The sequence below is a fragment of the Vigna radiata genome, chromosome 7, assembly GCF_000741045.1.
Source record: "Vigna radiata var. radiata cultivar VC1973A chromosome 7, Vradiata_ver6, whole genome shotgun sequence".
NCBI classification, from domain to species: domain Eukaryota; kingdom Viridiplantae; phylum Streptophyta; class Magnoliopsida; order Fabales; family Fabaceae; genus Vigna; species Vigna radiata.
Window position 1 is genome coordinate 53247557 of NC_028357.1, and position 21615 is coordinate 53269171.

General features: G+C 31.9%; 2 protein-coding genes and 2 non-coding genes across 5 annotated transcripts; all 4 read left to right on the forward strand.

The window, feature by feature from the left end:
- The first annotated feature begins 1421 nt into the window (after nucleotides 1-1421).
- On the forward strand, nucleotides 1422-4094 carry LOC106767525 (RING-H2 finger protein ATL20). Its single transcript, XM_014652441.2, has 2 exons — nucleotides 1422-2333; nucleotides 3277-4094. The coding sequence occupies exons 1-2, from the start codon at nucleotides 1592-1594 to the stop codon at nucleotides 3735-3737; spliced, it is 1203 nt and encodes a 400-aa protein (XP_014507927.1). The 5' UTR covers nucleotides 1422-1591; the 3' UTR covers nucleotides 3738-4094.
- Nucleotides 4095-5350: 1256 nt separating this feature from the next.
- TRNAA-CGC lies at nucleotides 5351-5423 on the forward strand. Its single transcript has one exon. It is a non-coding gene; the product is annotated as a tRNA-Ala (tRNA).
- A 102-nt stretch (nucleotides 5424-5525) lies between these two features.
- TRNAA-UGC lies at nucleotides 5526-5598 on the forward strand. Its single transcript has one exon. It is a non-coding gene; the product is annotated as a tRNA-Ala (tRNA).
- Nucleotides 5599-5712: 114 nt separating this feature from the next.
- LOC106768702 lies at nucleotides 5713-12265 on the forward strand. Of its 2 annotated transcripts, XM_014653975.2 has the most exons (12): nucleotides 5715-6289; nucleotides 6371-6531; nucleotides 6681-6758; nucleotides 7930-8009; nucleotides 8283-8367; nucleotides 9098-9517; nucleotides 9958-10065; nucleotides 10767-10834; nucleotides 10981-11068; nucleotides 11198-11269; nucleotides 11357-11410; nucleotides 11723-12265. In XM_014653975.2, exons 1-12 carry the CDS (start codon nucleotides 5857-5859, stop codon nucleotides 11801-11803), a joined length of 1728 nt encoding a protein of 575 aa, XP_014509461.1. In that variant the 5' UTR covers nucleotides 5715-5856; the 3' UTR covers nucleotides 11804-12265. The 2 variants fall into 2 exon arrangements, 1 of the variants encoding a protein (XP_014509461.1); XR_001376271.2 differs by lacking the exons at nucleotides 11198-11269; nucleotides 11357-11410; nucleotides 11723-12265 and having other exon boundaries at nucleotides 5713-6289; nucleotides 9958-10209; nucleotides 10981-11026.
- The last annotated feature ends 9350 nt before the right edge of the window (nucleotides 12266-21615 follow it).

Here is a 21615-nt window from a genome sequence, read left to right on the forward strand (position 1 = left end):
TGTTTAGCTGCTTTTAGATTAGTTAATTGTTTAAAACATTTATCGATAGGTCATATTTGATGTCAACAACCCACATGACAAACAATTTTTAAATTGATTTATTACTCTTGTATTTTGATCGATTAGTCTGTATTACGTTAAATATATTTTAGAACAACCTTTTCAAAACAATTTGTTTTTGAAATATATATAATACCTTTTGGAACAAATTTTTCAAAATACACTATCTAAATGAACTTGTTTTGAAATAAAATTTCCAAAAATACATGAAATATATTATAAAACATACATAATATCCACACTAAAAACAAAGTGGATCATGAAAAAAAGTGATGTGAGAGAATCTACTATGCATGAGAAACCTTAATGAAGAATAAAAGAATTGAAAGACCGAAATAACATTTAAGTTTACTAGAAGATTTTGTTGAGTAAACGATTTAATAGTTTTGTTAGAAGATGATAAAAGCTAAGAGTGATTGTTAGTATTAATTAAATCTGGTAATAGAGATAATTAATTATGTCTTAGTTATATGTTTGAGTCTAGAAATTGAAACATCACGTTTACGGTTCTATAAATAGTTTATGTATTCTTAAAAAGCTTTTAACAGTTTTGGAAGTATTCGAGAAAGACTTCTTTGTGAGCAACTCCAACATCAACGAATTGACATATTGCAAACTTGTGGTGTGTGAGCATGAGCGGAATGGGATTGGAGGTTTCGATTTTGACGGTGGGTCAAGGAAAAGTGAAATATAGAAAGAGGAAAGAATTGATTTGGGAGAGAAATTAGAGGAGGAAGAAGGTCAATAGCGATGGGAGAAGAGTTTGTCTGCATGTGTATGATGAAATTGTTCCTTTAGTGGAGAAGAAGACCCACAGTGTAATCTTATGGAGTTTCTTAGAAAACTATTCAAAAATAAAATTATATATAGAAATAAAAATACTAATTAAATCTTATTATTACTATTATTATGGAATTTAAAAAGTTGGTGGAAGTGTGACTAATAGGATTAGACCGATCCTTTAATTAGCTTAATTTCTATTCAAAAGGATCCATCAGACGAGTTGCCGTGTCAATTTGGGTGATGCGAAGGGGATTCATTTTTCTTTTATAGACCAGAAAAACATTATAAATTCAGTCTTTACTTTGAGTTTTGTGTGTAGTTTAAGTCACAAGTGATGATTTGAACTTTTTTAACTCTCTTCTTTCTAACGAACATGGAAATACTGATTTTCTTTCCTTTTTTTATAAGACTGAAGGAAGCAGTGAATGAGAATGAGAATGAGAAGCCACTTGAGCTGCGTTTTTTGATGTTTATGTCTCTGTTTTGTCTCTTGCTGTATATTGGTAATTGTGGAACAGTTCAGTAGGCGAGTGCGCTGGCTATTCTATGTATTGAATTGACCATTGTTGACAATTACGTAAAAAAAATGACTTAAGAAGAGAGGTTCCATTTTCTACTTCCCTCTCTTAGTGACTTGTTTGGAATGCATTTCACCATTAAAGAAACCCCCCACACCCACCCTACCCCTTCCTAACTCAATATACAACACTTTTCACTCTTAATTATCTCCTCTCACCCTCTCAAATCAATGGCTACCTCACCCATGCTATGTGCTTTCTGTCTCCTCCTTTTCCATCTCCAAACCTCAAGAGGGAATACCAACCAACATCCTAACTGTAACACCCTCAGATGCGGCCATGTAGACATTCTCTTTCCTTTCGGTCTCAAACAATCCAACCAAGATCCTCGCTGCAGCTATTTCCCAGTTCCAAGCTTCCAACTTTCTTGCATCAATCGCACACAACCAGTTATAGACGTCCCAGGTTTCGGGAACCTCCTTGTGAAAAACATCGACTACGACTCCCAAAGCATCCGAGTCAACGACCCCAATGGGTGCCTTCCAAAACGCTTCTTACACGGCTGGAACCTTTCCGGTTCACCTTTTATTTTGAACCCCAGGATTTATGGATCGTCTCCCTTTAACCTCACTTTCATGCGTTGCCCCTCAAACTCGTCTCAGTTCCCGTTAATGCCAATTTCGTGCCTAAGCGACAACCGAAACTACTCGGTGATAGCTTCGTGGTCGCAACCTATTGTGTCGTCAACGGTGATGCCGGAACGGTGCCAAGTAATGTCTCACGCTCTTGTTCCTCTCCCTGTGTTGGACATGCCCATGTGGCCCTTCTGGTCCGATCTCAACACAGACCTCGAATTGGTCTGGACCGAACCCAGGTGCAGCGATTGTGCACTCAGTGGTCAAGTTTGTGGGTTCTCTGATAAAAAAAATCAAAGTCTTCGAGTTGGGTGCTTCCCTAGGGACTCCGGCAAAGGTATGTACATGTTTGCTGCCTGTGTTTTGATTGATTACTTTGCTCTTCGATTTTCATTTCCGTTTCGTGGTTTGTGTTTGATTCACAACAACATGCGACACGTTGACGTTAGTATAGTTGGTTGAGGTTGTTTGTCAAATTCGTAGTTTGGTAGGTAAAGGGTCGATCGATTGGGAAACGAATAAGTAACCAAGTGTCAACTTCGGGTTTAATGCCACCTTCAGAAATGGATGGCTGTGCTGGAAGTTGACAATATACGCGAAAGAGAAATAACATCTTCTTATTTCTGATAACAATTTAATTATTTCAAGTGTTTCCTTTGAAGAACAAACACATTGTTTATGTGGGATTCAGTGTAGAACGATTAAATTTTCACAGCATGATGATGAACGCCGTTTATATATTTTGAACAAAACTATATTTTGTAAAAACAAGACGTGTCGGAAATAAAAATGAAATTCAGTGAGAGCGACTGGGTTTATTTTGATGCCAAATTTCAAACGACTGAATTTATTTTGTTGCCGAACTTTGAATAAAGAAATTTTTTTCGTGCAAGTGAGCGAACCAGTTTGATCACAGTTCTTTGACTTTCGATTTATGAAAATGGATTATTGGCTCATCATTTCCATTAAAAAATAAATTGGGACACTAAGCATGATTGATGACAAGTTGAAAATATGACAATCGGGTAGGAAGAGTTAGAGATGAGTTAGTTTCTTTCAATGTGTCACGCACTGCAACTATATATCTCAGATTATAAAATAATATTAGTAAACTGTCAAGGTTGATCAGTTCGAGTATGTTCCACAAATGAAGCAAGTCTTATGAATTGACATCTATAATTAAAAAATAATAGAAATATGAAATCAAAATTGTTATTTAATTCATAATCTTATTTGGCTAACAAAGGTTTTTGAAATATTACTTAATTTAATGTACACAGGTCTTTCCAGGAGTGCAAAGTATGGGTTAGCCATTGGAGTGGGAATACCGGGTCTTTTATGCTTCATCGGAATGTCTTGTTTTGTCTGCGGTAAGTTTAGGACGCTGAGCCACCGTCGACGTGGCACGCATCTTCCGATCACCATTTCCCTGCAACCCGCTCCTTTTGCGGCGGGTCTTGACGGTGCGACGATTGAAAAGTATCCGAAAACTCTGATCGGAGAGAGTGGTCGGTTATTGAAGCCGAGCGACAACACCTGCGCAATTTGCCTCTCGGAATATGAACCCAAAGAGACGCTAAGGAGCATTCCCGAATGTGACCACTATTTTCACGCAGATTGCATCGACGAGTGGCTCAAGTTGAACGGCACCTGCCCCCTCTGCCGGAACTCACCGGAAACATCAACGGCTTCCTTTTCTTCTTCCTCTCCCACTTCCTCCTCATTCTCTTCTCCACAGTAGACACCCTTTGCTTCTCAATAAATTGTTACCAACATACCTTTTTCAATACAATTTTTTTCAAATGAATTATTCAAAATCACATTTTTTTTTTTTCAATTCGCTCTTTTTACCATTCTTTTTACCCACGACTTTGAACCAGTCAACGCATGATACAAAGAAAAAATATTGAATTTTCCCTTTCAGTTGCCCTACTTCTTAATATTAAAATAAACACCAACAAAACTATGTTGATTTTCTTTAGAATATCTTTTGATTCTTGCAAAGTAAGGATGAAAATTTTCTCTGTTTTATAATGTGCCGGCTGTATGTTAAAGTATGCAAGCATTTTTTTTATTAGACACTGGAAATTCTGTATAAATTTCTCTGCTAATTAAGTTTAGATAATTCATAGTGATTCTATAATTTTTTAAATCCGATTAGTTAAAAATACTTCGTCATTCTCTTGCTTTGTAGGATTCTTTTATTTCATGTTCAAGTAACGACCTAAATTTCTATTACCTTTTCATAATCTAAAATCTCCTATTAATCTCCTACTTAATGTTTCTCTTTTATTACATATTGCTCACCTTTTATCATAATGCCCGTAAAAGGTTAATAATTTAATCGGCATTAGACTTGCTAATTTAATATTGATGAAATGATATTTTTACTTTAAAACTAATGAACTACGAAAGTTTAAACAAAAGCATTTTTTTTATTAGGTGTTAGAAAGGGATGTGAAGATTGATAGGTGTAAATGAACATTTTTCCTTTCATTTTTTTTTTTTTTTGCATGAGAAGTGAAAGAGTTATGTTTTTCTTCTTCTTCTTTTCTTTGGTAAATCATGGCTATTGATAGCTTTATGGGATTTTAGTTTTGTAAATTGATATTTTGGTAGAGTGATTGATTTTGGGGTTTTGGATACATATTATAGATATTATTAATGAATAATTATAGGGGAAACACAAAATTACTTTCATTTCATACGTATGATACGTACTATAAGAGTAAAATAATCTTTTAAAAAATTTATATTTTTTAAAAAAAGTAAATAACAAAAAAATATATAAAATATAAAAGATTTATCTTGTGTCAATTTTTTTTATTAATAATAGAAAGCCGTTAGTTGTTTAACAGCTACAGCCACTTAAGCAGCTCCTAAAGAATGTCAAAATTTCTCATCAGTCTCAAAATTACAGCAAACATAATGAGTTCAAAGTACTTGGTAAATAACCTATTCAGCAACAATAAAACAACCCTATTAGATTAACTAAAAAAAATTAAATATATAAGTAACCAAGTCAAACCAGCTTGCAGATAACACTACAAAGAAGTAACATACTAAACTAATAGATTAATGAAAAAGATTTACGTTGAACAAAAGCTGTGATTTCTATGTTAGTAAAAAGAGTCCCATCAATCACATGTCGTCTTCTTTCATTAGATAATTAATGATGATGATGAAAATAAAAATATTATATTAATAAAATATAGCTCCATCAAAAATTTTGATGATGGTAGAATAAATAAAAATGTGCAACGAATTAATTCATTGAGCCCATTTTAACAATTTTGTTTATTTTGCTAAATAATAGAAGATATTATTTATTTTTATTCAAAACTAACAAAAGTTGGGGGTGTAGCTCATATGGTAGAGCGCTCGCTTCGCATGTGAGAGGCACGGGGTTCGATTCCCCGCACCTCCATCCTCTTTAATCTTTTTCTATTTACAATTCAAGCCACTAAATTTTGATTATTTATAAATCTTAAGTCAAATAAATACCATATTGTAGGGAGCTATACAACACGGGGGTGTAGCTCATATGGTAGAGCGCTCGCTTTGCATGCGAGAGGCACAGGGTTCGATTCCCTGCACCTCCATAGTTTTAAATTTTTTTCTCTTACAATCCAAGCCACTAAATTCTGATATTTTACAAATCTCGAGGCAAATCAACGGCCAAACTGTACAATGCTATCCAATACATCGCAGCGGCTGAAGACTACTCAGGAATTGGATTCACCTCTCGCTCCCTCTCTTACCACCTCTCATTCCTAATCTTTCTTTCGCTCCCACAAACAATGTAATAGCCATTCTCTGGCGCCACTGCCACCATTTCACGGCTTTCTCGCGTTTCTGCCATGGCTCTAAATCTCTGCACTCCATGCTTCTCTCGCCTACTCCATCACCCTTCTTCTTCTCTGCCCAAACTCTCCGAAACCTGCGTCAACCACGCCGCCAATACCAACGCTCCTTTTCCCTCTCTTTTTTTCACCACTCCCTCTCTTTCCAACCTCTCGCGATTACTAAATTCCAAAGCCTCCGTCAGCGAGAGCCACAATGAAACCTCCGACGATACCGCCAACATACTCGACCAACGGCTTCTCCTCCAAGTTGCTGCGAACGCCAAAGACGCCGATGAGGCCTTGCAGATTATCGCCGACAATTCCTCCCGGAACGGCGGCGTCGTTTCCACCTCTGACTGCTGCTCAGTCATATCCGCTGCGCTTAACCGCAACAATCCTGAACTCGCTCTCTCCATCTTCTACGCCATGCGCGCCAGTTTAAATCCAGGTTATTTCTCTCTTCAGTTCGCGCACGTTGTGTTAATCATCAGTACGATTTGGTGACGCTGTGTTTGTTTGGTGTGAGTAGTTGACGAGAGTGGTCCCCTGGCTGCGAGATGGAAGTGGTCGCGGCCAAATGCAAATGTTTATGCATTGTTGATTCAGGGTTTAGCGGCGGTGTTAAGGGTTTCTGACGCTCTTAGGGTGATTAAGTATATTTGTGAGGTTGGCGTTTCACCTGGTGAGGAGGTACCGTCCGAATTAATGACATTGCAATGAATTGGATCATTATGTCTATATGTTCTGGTGGATTTGGCTTTTGGATATGTCGTGGTCAGTGGTGTTGCTAAGATTAGACTTGTTTATGACCCCCATGTTAACTGTCTTGGTTGTTGCAGGTACGTTTTGGGAAGGTAGTGAAATGTCCTAGTTGTCGGATTGCTGTTGGTGTTGCACAGCCACAACAAGGTATTCAGGTATTCCTCCCGTGCCTGTGCCGAACTTTAATTCTATTATTATTACTTTGATTATGTATGTTGTTTATTTTTCCTTCTCTGGGGATATCTTTTAATTTATTTGAACCATGAGTCATTGGGAGATGGTGTAAGCTTATCCTTCGTCGATATCCATTTAGTGCGCAATTGATTGTGTATATTTCCCTCTTTCATTTGACCTTATTCCCTTGGGCATCATGGATCAAATAGTAACTCAACTACATCATTGCCAAACTTCTATTCCATTCTTGCAATGCTAATCTACACAAAAATTTATGATAAGAGCACCTTGTAAACAAGATATATTGATGTTCCGATTGGAGGCTTATTTTGTAAAAGATGTCTCAAACTCATTGGGCTCTAGCACTATTCCAGCACTAACTCTTTCGTTTTGCTTCATTGTTTCTGGGTGTTGATTTTGACTCGAGTATTTTGGCAAAAGCACCAAAACGGTGCAATTTTTTTTTTTCAAAATTACTGAAATGTTGCATTTTTAAAAAAAAATTACAAAAATAGGCAAGATTTCATTGTGAAACAGTCGTGCTAGCTTAACACGACTCTGATTCACTTGTTGTGCCAATTTGGTATGACTTCATTGTGAAACAGTCATGTAAGCTTAACACAACTCTGATTCACTAAAGTGAATTGGGTCAAGCTGTCACAACTTCTTCAGTTTATATCACAATACACTAAAGTTTTATCAACCTGACTTTAGTGGTCAAACTAGCACAATTTCTTTACAATGAAATTGTACCAAGCTGACTCGACTTGTCCATTTTTGTAATTTTTAAAAACATACACCATTTTGGTAATTTTGAAAAAAAAATTGCCCCATTTAAGTGCTTTTGCCAAGTATTTCTGATTTTTTTTGTCTTATTCACAATTCCTTTTTGGGTTGTTGACGATGAAGGTTAATCTTCTGGCGTGTACAGAACTAGAAATGACTTTTGTTGTTGTTAAGTGTGAAGTAATTTCCTGCTATTGTCCATTGTTGAGATTCATGAAGCTATCCTTCTTATTGGTTATCTGTGGCACCTTGTTTTTAATGAAACTGGACAAGTCTCCCATGATATTCTCAGACGTATTTATCCTTGTGAATTAATTGTGATTGTACAATAGTTTTAGAGTCAACTTATAAACATTTCTACTGCAGATAGTATCGTGTTCCAAGTGTCGCTACCAATACGAACTTGTTTCAGGTGACATAGTCAGTATTGAATCAGAAGAAATCAGGTTGGTTAGGCATATCATTCTATTCTTTTCTTAATCTGTTCACTAAACATAAAAAACATCTTTGATGTTTGATTTTTGAATTTCCACTAATCCATAGATTTTCCGTTTTCCATGGGAAGCACCATACATAAGTTGTTCCAGTGTTTGCTCTCCCCTCCCCCAGTTTATTTTGCTGAAACCAGTGCTTGTCTTTTTGTTGATACATAATGAATGTGTATGGTGTTGATCATGGAGTATTCACTTTTTCTAAGGATCTCCTCCTGCCGAACGCAGCATGGACATATCGGCGTGGGAAAGGGCATTAAGATACGTGAAACTGAGGAAGCAAAGCATTCCCTCTGCTGTTCACTCTATCGTGGTATGCACTCTCCACTCAACTTCAACATGTGATAGTTAGGTTGTCTTCTGATTAGTAGTTGTTGTTGAGACTCTTTATATAACTTGTACTGAAGTTGGTTAGTTGGTTATCAGTGAACAAGGAATACCTTTTTGATTCATTAACCTTTTCAGATATCTACTTTTGTATTTCTACAAATACATGCCCATGCTTATAGAGCTCTTCTACAAGTAGAAAATTTCAACGCAAAATGAAAATTCATAATTGTGACCTTCCAAAGTATATCTTTTATAATCCAAAGTTGGGTCCTACTAGATGCTGGAAATAGTTCTACTGTGATATCTCCCTAGCTAGGACCTCATTGGAGGTACCTTCACTGGGTAAAGTTATCATTACCTGCTTTAACTCATTTCATCCGTTTTTGTGTGTTTATATAGTGTATACGATGTTGTAAGCTCGTTGTCTATTTCTTTCTGTTTTTTGTTTTGTGAGATTTGATTACCAGTTCCGGTCTTGATTGATGTTTCGGCTTTTTGATTTGTTGTACAAGTGAATACCTTTTATCAGGTTATGTTTTCTTATAGATTGAGAGACTGGTGCTTAGTTTCTAAGTGTTTTTCTTTTTAATATTAATGTTACTGAAATCACCTCATGTCAATTATTGGTATCCTTACCTAATGCTTCTTCATCTTTTTGAAGTCTCACATATATAACCTCGTAATATCTATCTTTTTTTTCTCTTTCTGTTTAGGTGCAGACCCCTTCTGGTATGGCTCGCACTCATAGATTTGCGACTGAAACAGTTGATCTGCCAGCACAAGAAGGAGAAAGGGTAACTATTGCTGTGGCAGCTCCATCAAATGTATATAGAAAGGTGGGCCCCTTTAAATTCAGTCCAAGGAACCCTGATTTCTATCCGGCTGAAGCTATGTGCATAACAAACCACAAAGATGGGCGGGAGTCACTACTGTTAAGAGCCCCACGAAAAGAAGAAAATTCTTCATTGCTGAAACCCTCCTTCCTTTTTCCACTTATCGCTTTGTTGGCAACCGGGGATGCTGCCTCTGGACTTGTTGACCCTAGCCTTCCCCAGTTACTATCAGTTGTTGCAGTTTCAACCGTTGTTGTTGGGTCTACGTTGAACACTGTTGTTCTTCCCCAGTTTAATCAGGTATTTTATTCACCATTTCTTTTCTCCGTTAAGGGAGGCTCATGTATCTTTCCTTCACTCGATCAATTTGATTTCTCAAAAGAATAAATTTTCTGCTGGCATACCATATAATTTTTTTCTCCCATAAAAAAGTAACTTGAAAGAGATAGTTGTTTTTCAGTAGCTACTATAATATCTATGATTTGAATTTCCTAGTCATGGCAAAAACATAATGAAACTGCTGTTTACATTGATTAAGAGTTTGTACTTTGTTTTATTACTGCATATCCTTTTTTAAGAATACAATAAAAATAGGAAAAAGTTAAGATTCTTAAAAATTATAATTCCTTTCCTACCCTATTATGACCAGCTGTCCCATTTATTTATTGCTCACAATAAATCAATTATGAACGTTCTCATGAAAGATATAATAGATAATATGCTTTTATTCATGCTTTCAGCTTCCACAGAAATCAGTAGATGCAGTTGCGATCAAACAACGACTTTTATCTCAATATGATGTTCTTCTGTCTCGCATCAATGACCTCAAAGAAGCTGCTGAAAAAGAGGTTTGCTACTTGCAAGATTTGTGATTAGCGGGATGATATCGACCCTTATTTATTTTGAAGGCAAACGGATTCCAGCACTTATAATCACAACAATCTTTTGGAGAAACTGTCAAGTTCACCATTCAAAGGAGGGAAAGCTGCAATGTACTTTGCTTCAAACATGAGCTTTCGTACTAGCAAAGTCCCCCTTGGATTGAGTTTTTGTTTAAAAAATGTTGAACTGTTTAAAACAAAAATTGAAAACTTTTACAGAATATTGTCCTTTAACTGACAACTAAAATACATTAATAGTAGATAATATGGATATCTAATCTACTTGGAACCATCCTGCATTTTCACATAAATATTGCTCTATATACTTTCCATAATAGTAAGAGGAAAAGGAATGGCAGTGTGGTATCTAACTCTGATTGGCATGAAAGTCTTGTGCAAAATACTACTTCGTGGAAAAGTCAGGGTGATTGAAAAGAATGCAAGACAATTTGATAATTGATTGGAGCATTTAGATTATATACTAGTAACTTAACTATTAGTTATATACAGATGTTAGTATATTCTGAAAATCATCCGTGCAAAGTTCATTTGTTGTACTGTACATCTCAGTCCAGAATGAGGGAGTAAGATAGTGGTTTATTTTCTCTCCTTCCTTGAAAATGTACCTGTAGCTTGAGTCATATAAATTTGATTTTGTACTTCTGTAGATTTGGATGCTAGCTCGAATGTGCCAACTTGAGAATAAAATTTCAGCTGTTGGAGAACCTGCTTATCGGTAAATTGCTATAGCATTACACATCTTTGATCATAGAAATATTTGTTTACCCCCATGATCGATTTTGTTGGTGTCTCTTGAAATTTTGTGTCTTCACTCCTTTTTGTTCTAGTCTATAGTTGTCATTTATCTTTTTGTTTGTCCAGCACTCGGAAAAGTAAAGTCAAGAGGGTGCGAGAGAGTCTGCAAAACTCCCTTAGAGGACGGATTGAACTTATTGATAGCTATGCTAGGGTATGTTTTCTTTAAAAGTGTGATTTAATATCATCTCTCCTGAGAATTACAAAAGAACAAGTTCTTGTTGCTTTTGCAATGCTGAATGCAGTAAATGTATGTAATACTGTGATACTACTCTTTTGTCAGATTTCTTCAATGATTGAAATCGAAGTGGAGATGGAGACTGATGTTCTTGCTGCTGAAACTGCTAGTAATATGGTAAAACCACTTAAACATGTTCGTTTTGGGTGATGATATCTTAGTATAACAAGTTTTTTTACTTAGCTTAGGGTCCATGTATTGCAGGACAGTATCTCAGAACAGATAGAGCAAATCATGGAGCTTGAAAATTTGGAGGAGGTTTGTTTTTTATTCCTCCCAGAATTATTATCAACTGCTTAGACTAGGAAGTAGAAAGCCTTGCAGTGATATAATTTCTATCGTGGATTTTTCTTTCTTCTAAATATCTAGCGAGCAATTAAGATGTCATTCTCCCTCGCTCCTGTGATTTGGATTATAAAGGCCTCAGACTTGTTGACCTGTATGGTAGATGAAAAACATTACATATCTGTTATGCCAATCTAAGCAACGTTTAATGTGATAGTAACAATTGTGGCCCTTGTTTGGGGGTCTTGGCTTTGTTTTAGTAACAGTGTTTACCTTTCCACGCAGGGATGGAAAATTCAAGCAGAAGCCAATGATGAGGCTGAAAGACTTCTTAGTTCCCAGCCCATGCCTTTGGACGAAGTTTGACGCTATATGGACGCATCTGATTTGTGTGCTGTATCATTGGTCTAACTTCAACGTCCAGGACAATGATTTTTTCTTGACTCAACGAAAGAGCAACATCCACTCACCAGTGTCTTTCAGCAGACAAGTATTGAAATTTTATATCTTATAACAAGCACCATTTTTTCACCGTAAGGATTGCATTGTGATGGGAATCTCTGCCATCTAATGCAAATATTTGCTGCAATTGAAAGCCGCTTTCTCAGTTCTCGAAGTCAAAGGGAGCTGACTACCCAACGTGGTGTAAATTCGTTGTTAATTGTGGTTAAATTTTAAGGAACGTGTATCTTATGAAAACATTATCATTATTTGTTATTTTTGGTACTGGTTTTTCTTGAACGATTCACTTAGGTGGAATGTGAGTATAATTTACAAAGGAATACTAGTTATTTTTATTTATTATAATTTAATGGTTATGATGGTTAACTTTTATATTAAAATAAATGAAGAACAAGGACGCAAGATTAACTTTTTGGAGTAACATTACCTTTCATTAAAAATTATCATATTTTATTGATTGTTTTGCATTAAGCTTTATATTTAATAAATAGGGAAAGTCAAATACTCAAGATGTTTTTAGTATATGTTTTGCTATGAACATTTGTCCTTTTTGTAGATGAGATCGTTGTTGAAAGAGTGTTCATAAACATATACTTCTATTTGTAACATACACCAATTCAACACTAATCATATAAAATTTTTATTTTAAAATATATAATAATTTAGAAAACTGATCTATAAGAATAAAAATATTTTTATTAGGTGTTTTATAAGTGTAGAAAATTTGAACAGTGTATATTTGACATTTTCCACCTTGTCCTTGTTGAAAAAAGATGGAGGAAGTAACTTAGAAGTAGAAGTTGATAATAAAAATAACGTTGTTTTATGATGTTGTCTCATGCTAAAACCATATTATAATCAAATATGATTGATATTATTTCTTATCTTACAATACCTTCAACAGCGCTAAACAGGTGTGGAGAGTTTTTTTCATAAATACTTGTGAGCTGGTAAATAAAAAAAAAAAAAGTGTTTTTAAATTAATTTCTACATGAATTTTTAATTTTTTTAACTTGTAGATTTTAATTATAAAAATAATTATTTCCTTTTTATTTTTTTGGGTAGCTAGGAAAAAAATGATCCAAAAAGATTATGAGCCTAAAACTCTACTAACCCATCACAAAACAGCAGAAAAAAAAAAGGACTGTTGCTTTCTACACCCGATCAAATTCCTCCCTCCACTCCATTTAAATAATGAATGAACATTAAACAATGTAGGTTATCTTTCAGTTTGAGACTTTTTATTTTATTTTATTTTCATTTTATTTTTTAAGTTGTTTTTAAGTTTGAAATTATTTTCACTTTTAAAATTTGAAAAAAGTGTCCATATCTCAATTTAGTGTCATGTTAGATAAAAGTAACCATATCGTAAAATATTATGTTGTGTTATATTTAATTTGATATTTGTTAATTTTATGCAATGTCATAATTTTTTTAAATAATCATATTTGTGTTTCAAAATTGAAACTAGATTTTAACTTTTATATAGATATTATACTATTATTTTTATTAAATTTTATATTTTTAAAAACTACTTTTGGTTTAAGATTTAAGTTAGTTTAAAATTAAAATGAAATCTGTAAAAGTGGAACGATTTAAAATTCTAAAAGGTTAAAAATAAAATAAAGCATTCAATTAAAATTAACAATTTTACAATATTAAAAGAAATAATTATAATTATTATTGTGAGAAAAAATTGTGACGTCCTAATTATATAGAAAAAATATATAAATAAGACGTCATCATGCATAATATTTAAAAGTAGTTAAAGAATAATGGAGGTGTTTACAGCCATCCTTAAACAGTACAAGAGTTTAGAATTGGAGGATCATAGACCTCTTGTAAAAACACTAGGAATTTAAAACTTTAAAAACAAGATAAAGTTCTTCAGAATAAATTGAGATCAAAATAACAAGGCCTAAAGAACTAAGCTGCAACATCTGTGTTTCCTTCCAGGGCTCTCTCCAAAGTAACTTCCTCGTCATCTACTCCCATCTAAGTGGATGATCATCGCAAACGAAAACACATACAACATGACACAAACACAAACAAATGCAAGGGTGAACTAATTATATAAAAAAAGCATGCAATTGTACCAACATGAACATATTGGATTCAACCCAAGTAAAGTATATACAAGCAAGACAATATATACAACAGATCCTAACATATTATTTTCTAGACTTGACTCGTCCGGACTTTAGAATGATAGTCGAGCTATGGCAAGCCACGCACCCGTGGTGGCTTGTGATACTTAGGCTCCCCCGCCTTGGGCTCCCCCGCCCTGCCAATCACGAAGTTAGTCTGTTCCGCGTCCTGGAGCATGATGGAAGCCTCCAAGACTAAGACCTTCTGCTACTCCTCACCACATGGTTCAGTCCTCTCTACGTGAGAAGAAGGACCATTGGAGCGTCAAGAAGACCCCCAAAACTGAGCTCCTACTTTCATTCTAAAACGCTAAGAATCTCACCAGGAGATTCTACACAGATTGAACTTGATTTACCACTTGGATCACACTTCATTACTTAGTAACCACATACTTTTGATAACACCATAATCATTTATATTGTTGTGCAATAAACTTCAGGTCATGCTTCTCAAACCAACCACTTTAAACATAAATTATACATCATAAAATATAAAATACAAAATATATTTAATATTATACAATCTAAAATTTATTTACTTTTCAGAATATACAACTTAAATTATAACTTTTGTATTTTAAATTGTCTATTTCAAAATAAAATAAATATATTTGAAATTGTATATTTTAAAATCTAAAATAAAAATTACATTCTAAGAAAAATACTTAAATTTAATTCTAATTTACAGAATACTCAAGTGAATAGTTACGTACTGTAACTTCTAAAAAAACAAAAGCCTACCTCTCTCTTCTTCATTTTAAGGCAAACTTACTTAACTTTTCTTTTCATCTAATAAAAATCTATTTTTTTTTTCATTTAAACTAATATAAAATCTAATAAAAACTATTAAAGGAAACTTAACCGTNTGCACTTTTTTTTTCTTCCATGTAAGGTTTTATGCTTCACATAGACAGTATTCATATATATTTCCCTTTCCTTTCCATTCCCTTAACTACACATAACATGTACCCCTTTCTTCATTGATTTCCCCCTCATTAATCACTTTACTTTCTCTCTTCCATAACCGTATACCCCTTTTCTCATTCTAGTTTCATAGAACCAGTAAATTCTTTTACACTGCAAGCAAACCGTACAATCATATATATACACCTTAAATTGTAGTAAACTAAACTCATCTATATTTCAGCAATCAATTCCATCATAACAACTTACAACCAATACATTTTTACATGCACAATTTTCAGCATCATAACACAAGCCAATTTATGCTCAATAGGTACATAACAATTTAAATCAACACACCAATTCAAGATTCAACATGCATATATCTCATAAATTAATTTCAAACAGAAATAACTAGCTCCCCTTACCTGGTTTTCTCAAAGAGCAGCTAATTAAAAACGCCCTAACAGGAACCCACTCGAAATACATGAGGAAAATGAAACTAGCAAAGTTGCATGCCCTCAGTTCGAGACTGTTGAAGAAAAAGGGGGAAAGCGACTTACCGATTGGAACAAGAAATTGTTCGGTTCAAAATTCAAACGGTTCAACGTTGGAATATTTTAGAGAGAAGGAAGAGTTATTATTTAGGAGAAGGGTTTCTCTTTTTAGAGAGAGAAGAAAAAATTGGCAAATGGAGACAGTCTATTTTTAGAAAACTCCTTCCTAAGGTCATGGGTCTTTAACTTATAGGCTGACTGCCTCAACATAAGGTTCAATAGCCTTATTATTTTTTAGGCTCTTACAAAAATAAAGAAAAATATAAAATTATTTATTTTCACAAAAGTAAAAAATATATTTAAATTTGATAATTTTATTTTACAATCGATTAATATAATGTTATATGATATTTTTTATTTAAAATTTGATGTGATTTTAAATACTTTATATCATTTTTAGCCTTTTGAAATTCTTTTGATGAGAATTTTTTAAATTTTTATTATAAATTTAAATTAATTTTAATCATAAGTTAAAAATATTTAATAAAAATATAATTTTTAATAATAGTGTCAGTATAAAATTTATATAAAAATTTAATTTAATTTCAATTTAAAAAACAATAAAATTAATTCATTTAAAAAAATTGATACCAAACAAAATTAACGAATATATAAATTAAATTAAATATAAAACATTGAATGTGATACTGTATTAACATGTGACATGACGTTACTCTTACATAACGTAATATTGGAATGACACGTAAAAATTTCTTAAATTGAACAAATTTAATACAATTAACATAAAAAAAATAAAAAACAAGATAATTATGAACTACCACGTAATATATATTATTCATTGTCAGTTTATTATTTAAATGTTGTTAACAAAAATTACTAAATAAACAAAACCAAGACAAATTAAACAAAAATAAATAAATCAAATTGGTATTTAAACCACTAACTAGCAACTTAAAATCAGCTAGATTGGTTTCTTATTAGAGCCTTCTCTTTTTACACTAATGCGTGCTAACTATAAACTTAAGTTAATCTGTGCAGATAAAATGCTATATAAACAATAATTAGACGACATATATTTATATTCATTTGATACAGAATACAAGAATAAAATAATTTAAAACGTGTAAAGTTTTATAATTTTTCAAAAAAGAAAAAAGTAAACTATAAATAAAAATAATATCAAATGAATGTAAAAAATTTAGATGTGTCAAAAAATTATTTCCGACACTATATTCATTATTTTTTACCCATCATCAATGAGGGTAGGATAGGGTTTCCAAAATTTAAATATTATGAAATTAGCATCATTGGTCAAAATTCCACACAATGATTGTTGAGATGATTCCATGTGATCTGAGTCTTCTTTACCACTATTAATAAATAAAAAAAAACATCTATTTTTCTAATAAAAAATATTATATTAAGAATAAATAATTTTGTGTTATATTCCTTTTCGAGTTGTCCTTGTTCCTACTTTTGTTTTACTCTCCAAAGGCTGCATTGAGAAGGTCCTTCAATCATAAACCTAAAAGCTAATAGTAGTGGCTGTCAATCTGACAAAATTTAAGACATAAAAAAATATTGTTAATCACTGTTATTAAAATGTTAATTAACATTGATAATTAAGATTATGATTATCATTTGTTTAATAATAAATTATACATCACATTGAATTTGGGTTTGTTAGGCTATCACCAAATTTGGCAGCTCAAAATTTGTCTCATTGGCCTTTTCTTATGATGGAATGTGTTGGGATGAGTATCATGATCATCACTTTCACGTGTTGATATTGCTATTGATATACACAACTTTTGTTTGATAGATAAAAGCTTCGTATATTCCTTAAAAAGTAATAGCTTGTAAAAATCAAAATATATATATATTATCGTGAAATTTTACAAAATAATGAGTATAAAAGTTGTATAGTTTAATAAAAATGACTAAATAACTTTAATACAAAACGTTGACTTTGAAGGACGAAACTTGTAACCTCTAAAGTCAATATTTAAAGTCCAAGGTAGACATTGATTAGTGAATAAAATAGCATAACGTACGCACATATAAAGTTATTAGACATTTATTAGTGAATAAAATAGCATAAATGTGAGTAAATTATAATAAAAGCAACCTATTCTTTTTGTTAAGAAACTTTTTCGTTCTTCAAAACTTAAAACATAAGAAATATGCTAATTTTTTCAAAAAGAGAAAGGATAAACATATATGGATTTATTACTACCCCGATAATACTATATCATATATCACGTTTATGTATTTATTTTATGTAAAACAAGTTTTTTAGAGTATATTTAATGTAAGGGTTTGTTTGATATCATGTATTACTTTTTTTTGGGTAGGTTTTATTATGCCATGTAAAATGTAATGTTTCATTTAACTTTTTATTTAATGGTCGATCTCATTTTTAGATTTTAGGTAAGCTTTTGTTGGTGATATAATTTAACCTACCTTAATTTTTATTTTTTGTATAAGAACGTAAAAGGAAATATTTTTTTGTTAATATTTCGAGAGTTCTTTTATAGAATTTTTTTTCGATTGAAATTTGGAATGTTGCTTAGAAGATATGTGAAAATGTGATAAGAAAAATATTTTTTAACATACATAAATTTTTTATATATATTTGATATTATTTTTTCTTATGTTTCATTTTTTAAAATATAAAAATTTAATTTTTTTACCACCATTCCATTTTTGTATTGTATGTTAAATATATATAAAAATATGATACTCTATTGTTACTTTATATGTAATATTTTAGGTTTAATACATTTTTTGGTCCCACCTTTTGGGGCTTTTGTTCAAAATGGTCATACCTTTGGAAAAAAATCACTTTGGTCCCATATTTGATTAAATTTTGTTCAGAATGGTCCCTATGACAGACGACGTTAAATTTCTAACGGTGCAGATGCTGGCGTGACAAACTATTATCCATTTGTGTCCAATTTAAATGACGTAGCTGTGTGGACAATATTTAAGGATAATTAAAAAACCCCTAATTAAAAACAAATTAGGAAATTAGGGTAATTGAAAAACCCCAACCCTAATTGTTCCTCAATTGTCGCGATTGGCAGGACAAACTTTTCATCACTGGAAAAATTGAGAATGTATTTTATAACCCATCATTGAAACAATCTCAGATTACAAAAATACAACCATTACTGGTGTTTCAAACAGTCATACTGATTTTGTAATTAGCAACTATATGTAAAGTGAGCTTCGACCTCATTGTGCAACACAAATTGACCTCCCACCTCCTAAGACAATCATATCACACTTTCAAAATACAAAGGAGCATTCGAAGAACAAATGTTTGATGTTTTTCACTCTGGTAACACAACCTTTACACAACTCTCCATCTTATTGAATGATGTTTCGCTTTCAAAATTTTGAAGGGATAGGATTATGTCCAGCAATGGTTTTCAGACAAAAGCTTAGACCTTTGGAGGAGTACGCTGTTTCCATAAAAAATTTAAACTAATTGAAAAACCCCAACCCTAATTGTTCGCCCCCTGTCTTCCACAACCAAAAACCCCACAAAAAAAAAAAATGATATTTAACATACAATACAATGCACTACAACAGCAAATAAACAACTTTTTATACTACCCAAAATCAGAGTAACCTTAGAACATCAATGCACTACCCTAACAGAACATCAAATTAAACCCTAACCCCCAAAAACAAACATAAACAACAGAATTGCCTTACAATGTGAACCCTTACCTCACCCCCGTGCAATGTTGAACTACCACCTTCAAGCAATCACCACTGACGTGATCTCCAATGGCGACAAATGAATAGCATAGCCTTCTCTCCAATCGCGACAATTGACGAACAATTAGGGTTGAGGTTTTTCAATTACCCTAATTTCCTAATTTGTTTTTAATTAGGGGTTTTTTAATTACCCTTAAATATTGTCAAACAGCCACGTCATTTAAATTGGGCACAGATGGATAGTAGTTTGCCACGCCAGCATCTACACCTTTAGAAATTTAACGCCGTCTACCAGAAGGACCATTTTAAACAAAATTTAATCAAATATGGGACCAAAGTGAATTTTTTCCTAAGGTGGAACCATTTTGAACAAAAGCCCCAAAAAGGAGGGAACAAAAGATGTATTAAACCAATATTTTAAGTGAATAAAAAATTAATATCAACACAATTAATATTACTTTATAAGTTTCCATATATACTATATTTTAAAGTTTTCTATCCATAAAGATGAATTCTTCATTCTTAATAAGAAATAAAAAAGTAAAAAAGGAAAATAAAAATATGTATAAATATATTTGTTATATGCTAGCAAGTTGTTAGTTACTCATATGAATGACAAGGATATCCAAAAAATAAATAATTATCTAAATAAATATATTGTACTTATCAATAGCTTAAAAAAATAATTTTATAATTCTTTTATATGCTTACTTTTAGTTTCTATCATTTGATGTATTTTGTTGGAAGATAATGCAATATAAAGCATAATAAAATTATACAATATATTTGTCAAATCAACACCTAATAAATCTTATCTAATATGGTACGAACTAAAAGTATATTTATAATAACGCACCTAACGTTATTAAAACTTGATTTATGCCCAGATTAGATAAAGCATGATAACATCAAATATAACAAATCTTTATAATACTTAATGCTTGATAAATACTAATTTTTATATATATATATATATATATATATATAATTATAATATATATATATATATATATTATAATTATATTAAGATTTATAATGATTCAAACATGAAATGACACTAAATGCTAAATTAATGACTTGAAAATAATGGGTTTAGTATCATTCCAAACAGAAGTTTTTCATAATTCCGATAATGGCCACCAGAAATAACTCATAAATTCGTATATATTTTTTATTATAAACAAAAAATAGGATTATTGATGATTATTTTGTATTCATAAAAATGACACAGTCTCTCTTTCTTTCATTTTTTCACACGAATGAATTTACTCTGCATATTAAATAAAAGTTTCTGTGTAAAATATATTTTTTTAGTAATGATACATTGACAACATTCGTACATTAATCATACGTGTTATTGTGTGAGTGGTCCAAATGACACAATGACACTACTATAAACCAATCACACAATGACACATATGATATTGTCCAAAAATATTATGTAAGTATCTTTATCCTATTTTTTTAACATTTTTTACTTTAAAAGGAAAAGAAAAGAGTCACAATCTGACCATATGATTTGAAGCGTATCCAGAAACATTGCACATCCCATCACATGTTCATGCCGTCAACACATTGCAATACTTTTTTTTTTTTTTTTTAATTTAAGAGTATTTCATTTTCGCTATTATATGATTGAAATCGGTTTGGGTTTTTCTTTTACTAAGTCTTTACATATACTGATTTTAATATATTAAAAGAAGATTATAACATATTTTACAATATTGAAATCAGTGTACATTTATATATTTTAAAAATATAATAAAAGAATAATATAAGAAAATCAATAATTTAAATTGAATTTAAACATTCTTAAATACTTTTAAATATACAAAGTATATTTTAGATTTATATCAAAAATCCTTTATGTTGTGGTAAAAACCCATTTTAAACGAAGATAATCTATGTTGAAAATATTAAAAAGTTATCATGACACATACAATAAAGACTATACAATGTATTAACTCTAACAAAATCTTATTCTAGTAAATAAATTACACGTTCACTCTTAATTTGGTAATTTTTAAAAGGATTAATTTACAGAAAATAATGTTATGAAACTTATCATGCAAAACTAAAATTCTAATTATCGTAATAAGGCTAACGATTAGTAGAACTATTTTGAAGTTCGTTCAGAGGTTGACTCTTTAGTTAACGCTGTAATTTTGATCCATTAACTAAATAAGTTGAATTAGAATAAAAAATTAAAGTAATTAAATAGTGGAGTTAATGCTAAGTAAAGTAGAAAAATTAATGCATTAAATAATGGAGTTGAACCTATAAGTTAAGCGTACCTCCACTTTTAACTAAGTGCTCCAGATCCATTTTCCGAAGCCTAAAAGTCAAATAAGGATGCTTATGGTAATAATCCTGATTTTTGTTATATAAGGAAAAATTCGCATTAGCTAATAATCCTGTT

Bases quoted from the DNA above. Each gene is read 5' to 3' on its own strand.
- LOC106767525 (XM_014652441.2), top strand. From the start codon at position 1,592: ATGGCTACCTCACCCATGCTATGTGCTTTCTGTCTCCTCCTTTTCCAT. The intron at 2,334-3,276 runs GTATGTACATGT...TAATGTACACAG, and splicing joins CCCTAGGGACTCCGGCAAAG to GTCTTTCCAGGAGTGCAAAG.
- LOC106768702 (XM_014653975.2), top strand. From the start codon at position 5,857: ATGGCTCTAAATCTCTGCACTCCATGCTTCTCTCGCCTACTCCATCAC. The intron at 8,010-8,282 runs GTTGGTTAGGCA...TGCCGAACGCAG, and splicing joins ATTGAATCAGAAGAAATCAG to CATGGACATATCGGCGTGGG. The intron at 11,069-11,197 runs GTATGTTTTCTT...CTCTTTTGTCAG, and splicing joins TTATTGATAGCTATGCTAGG to ATTTCTTCAATGATTGAAAT.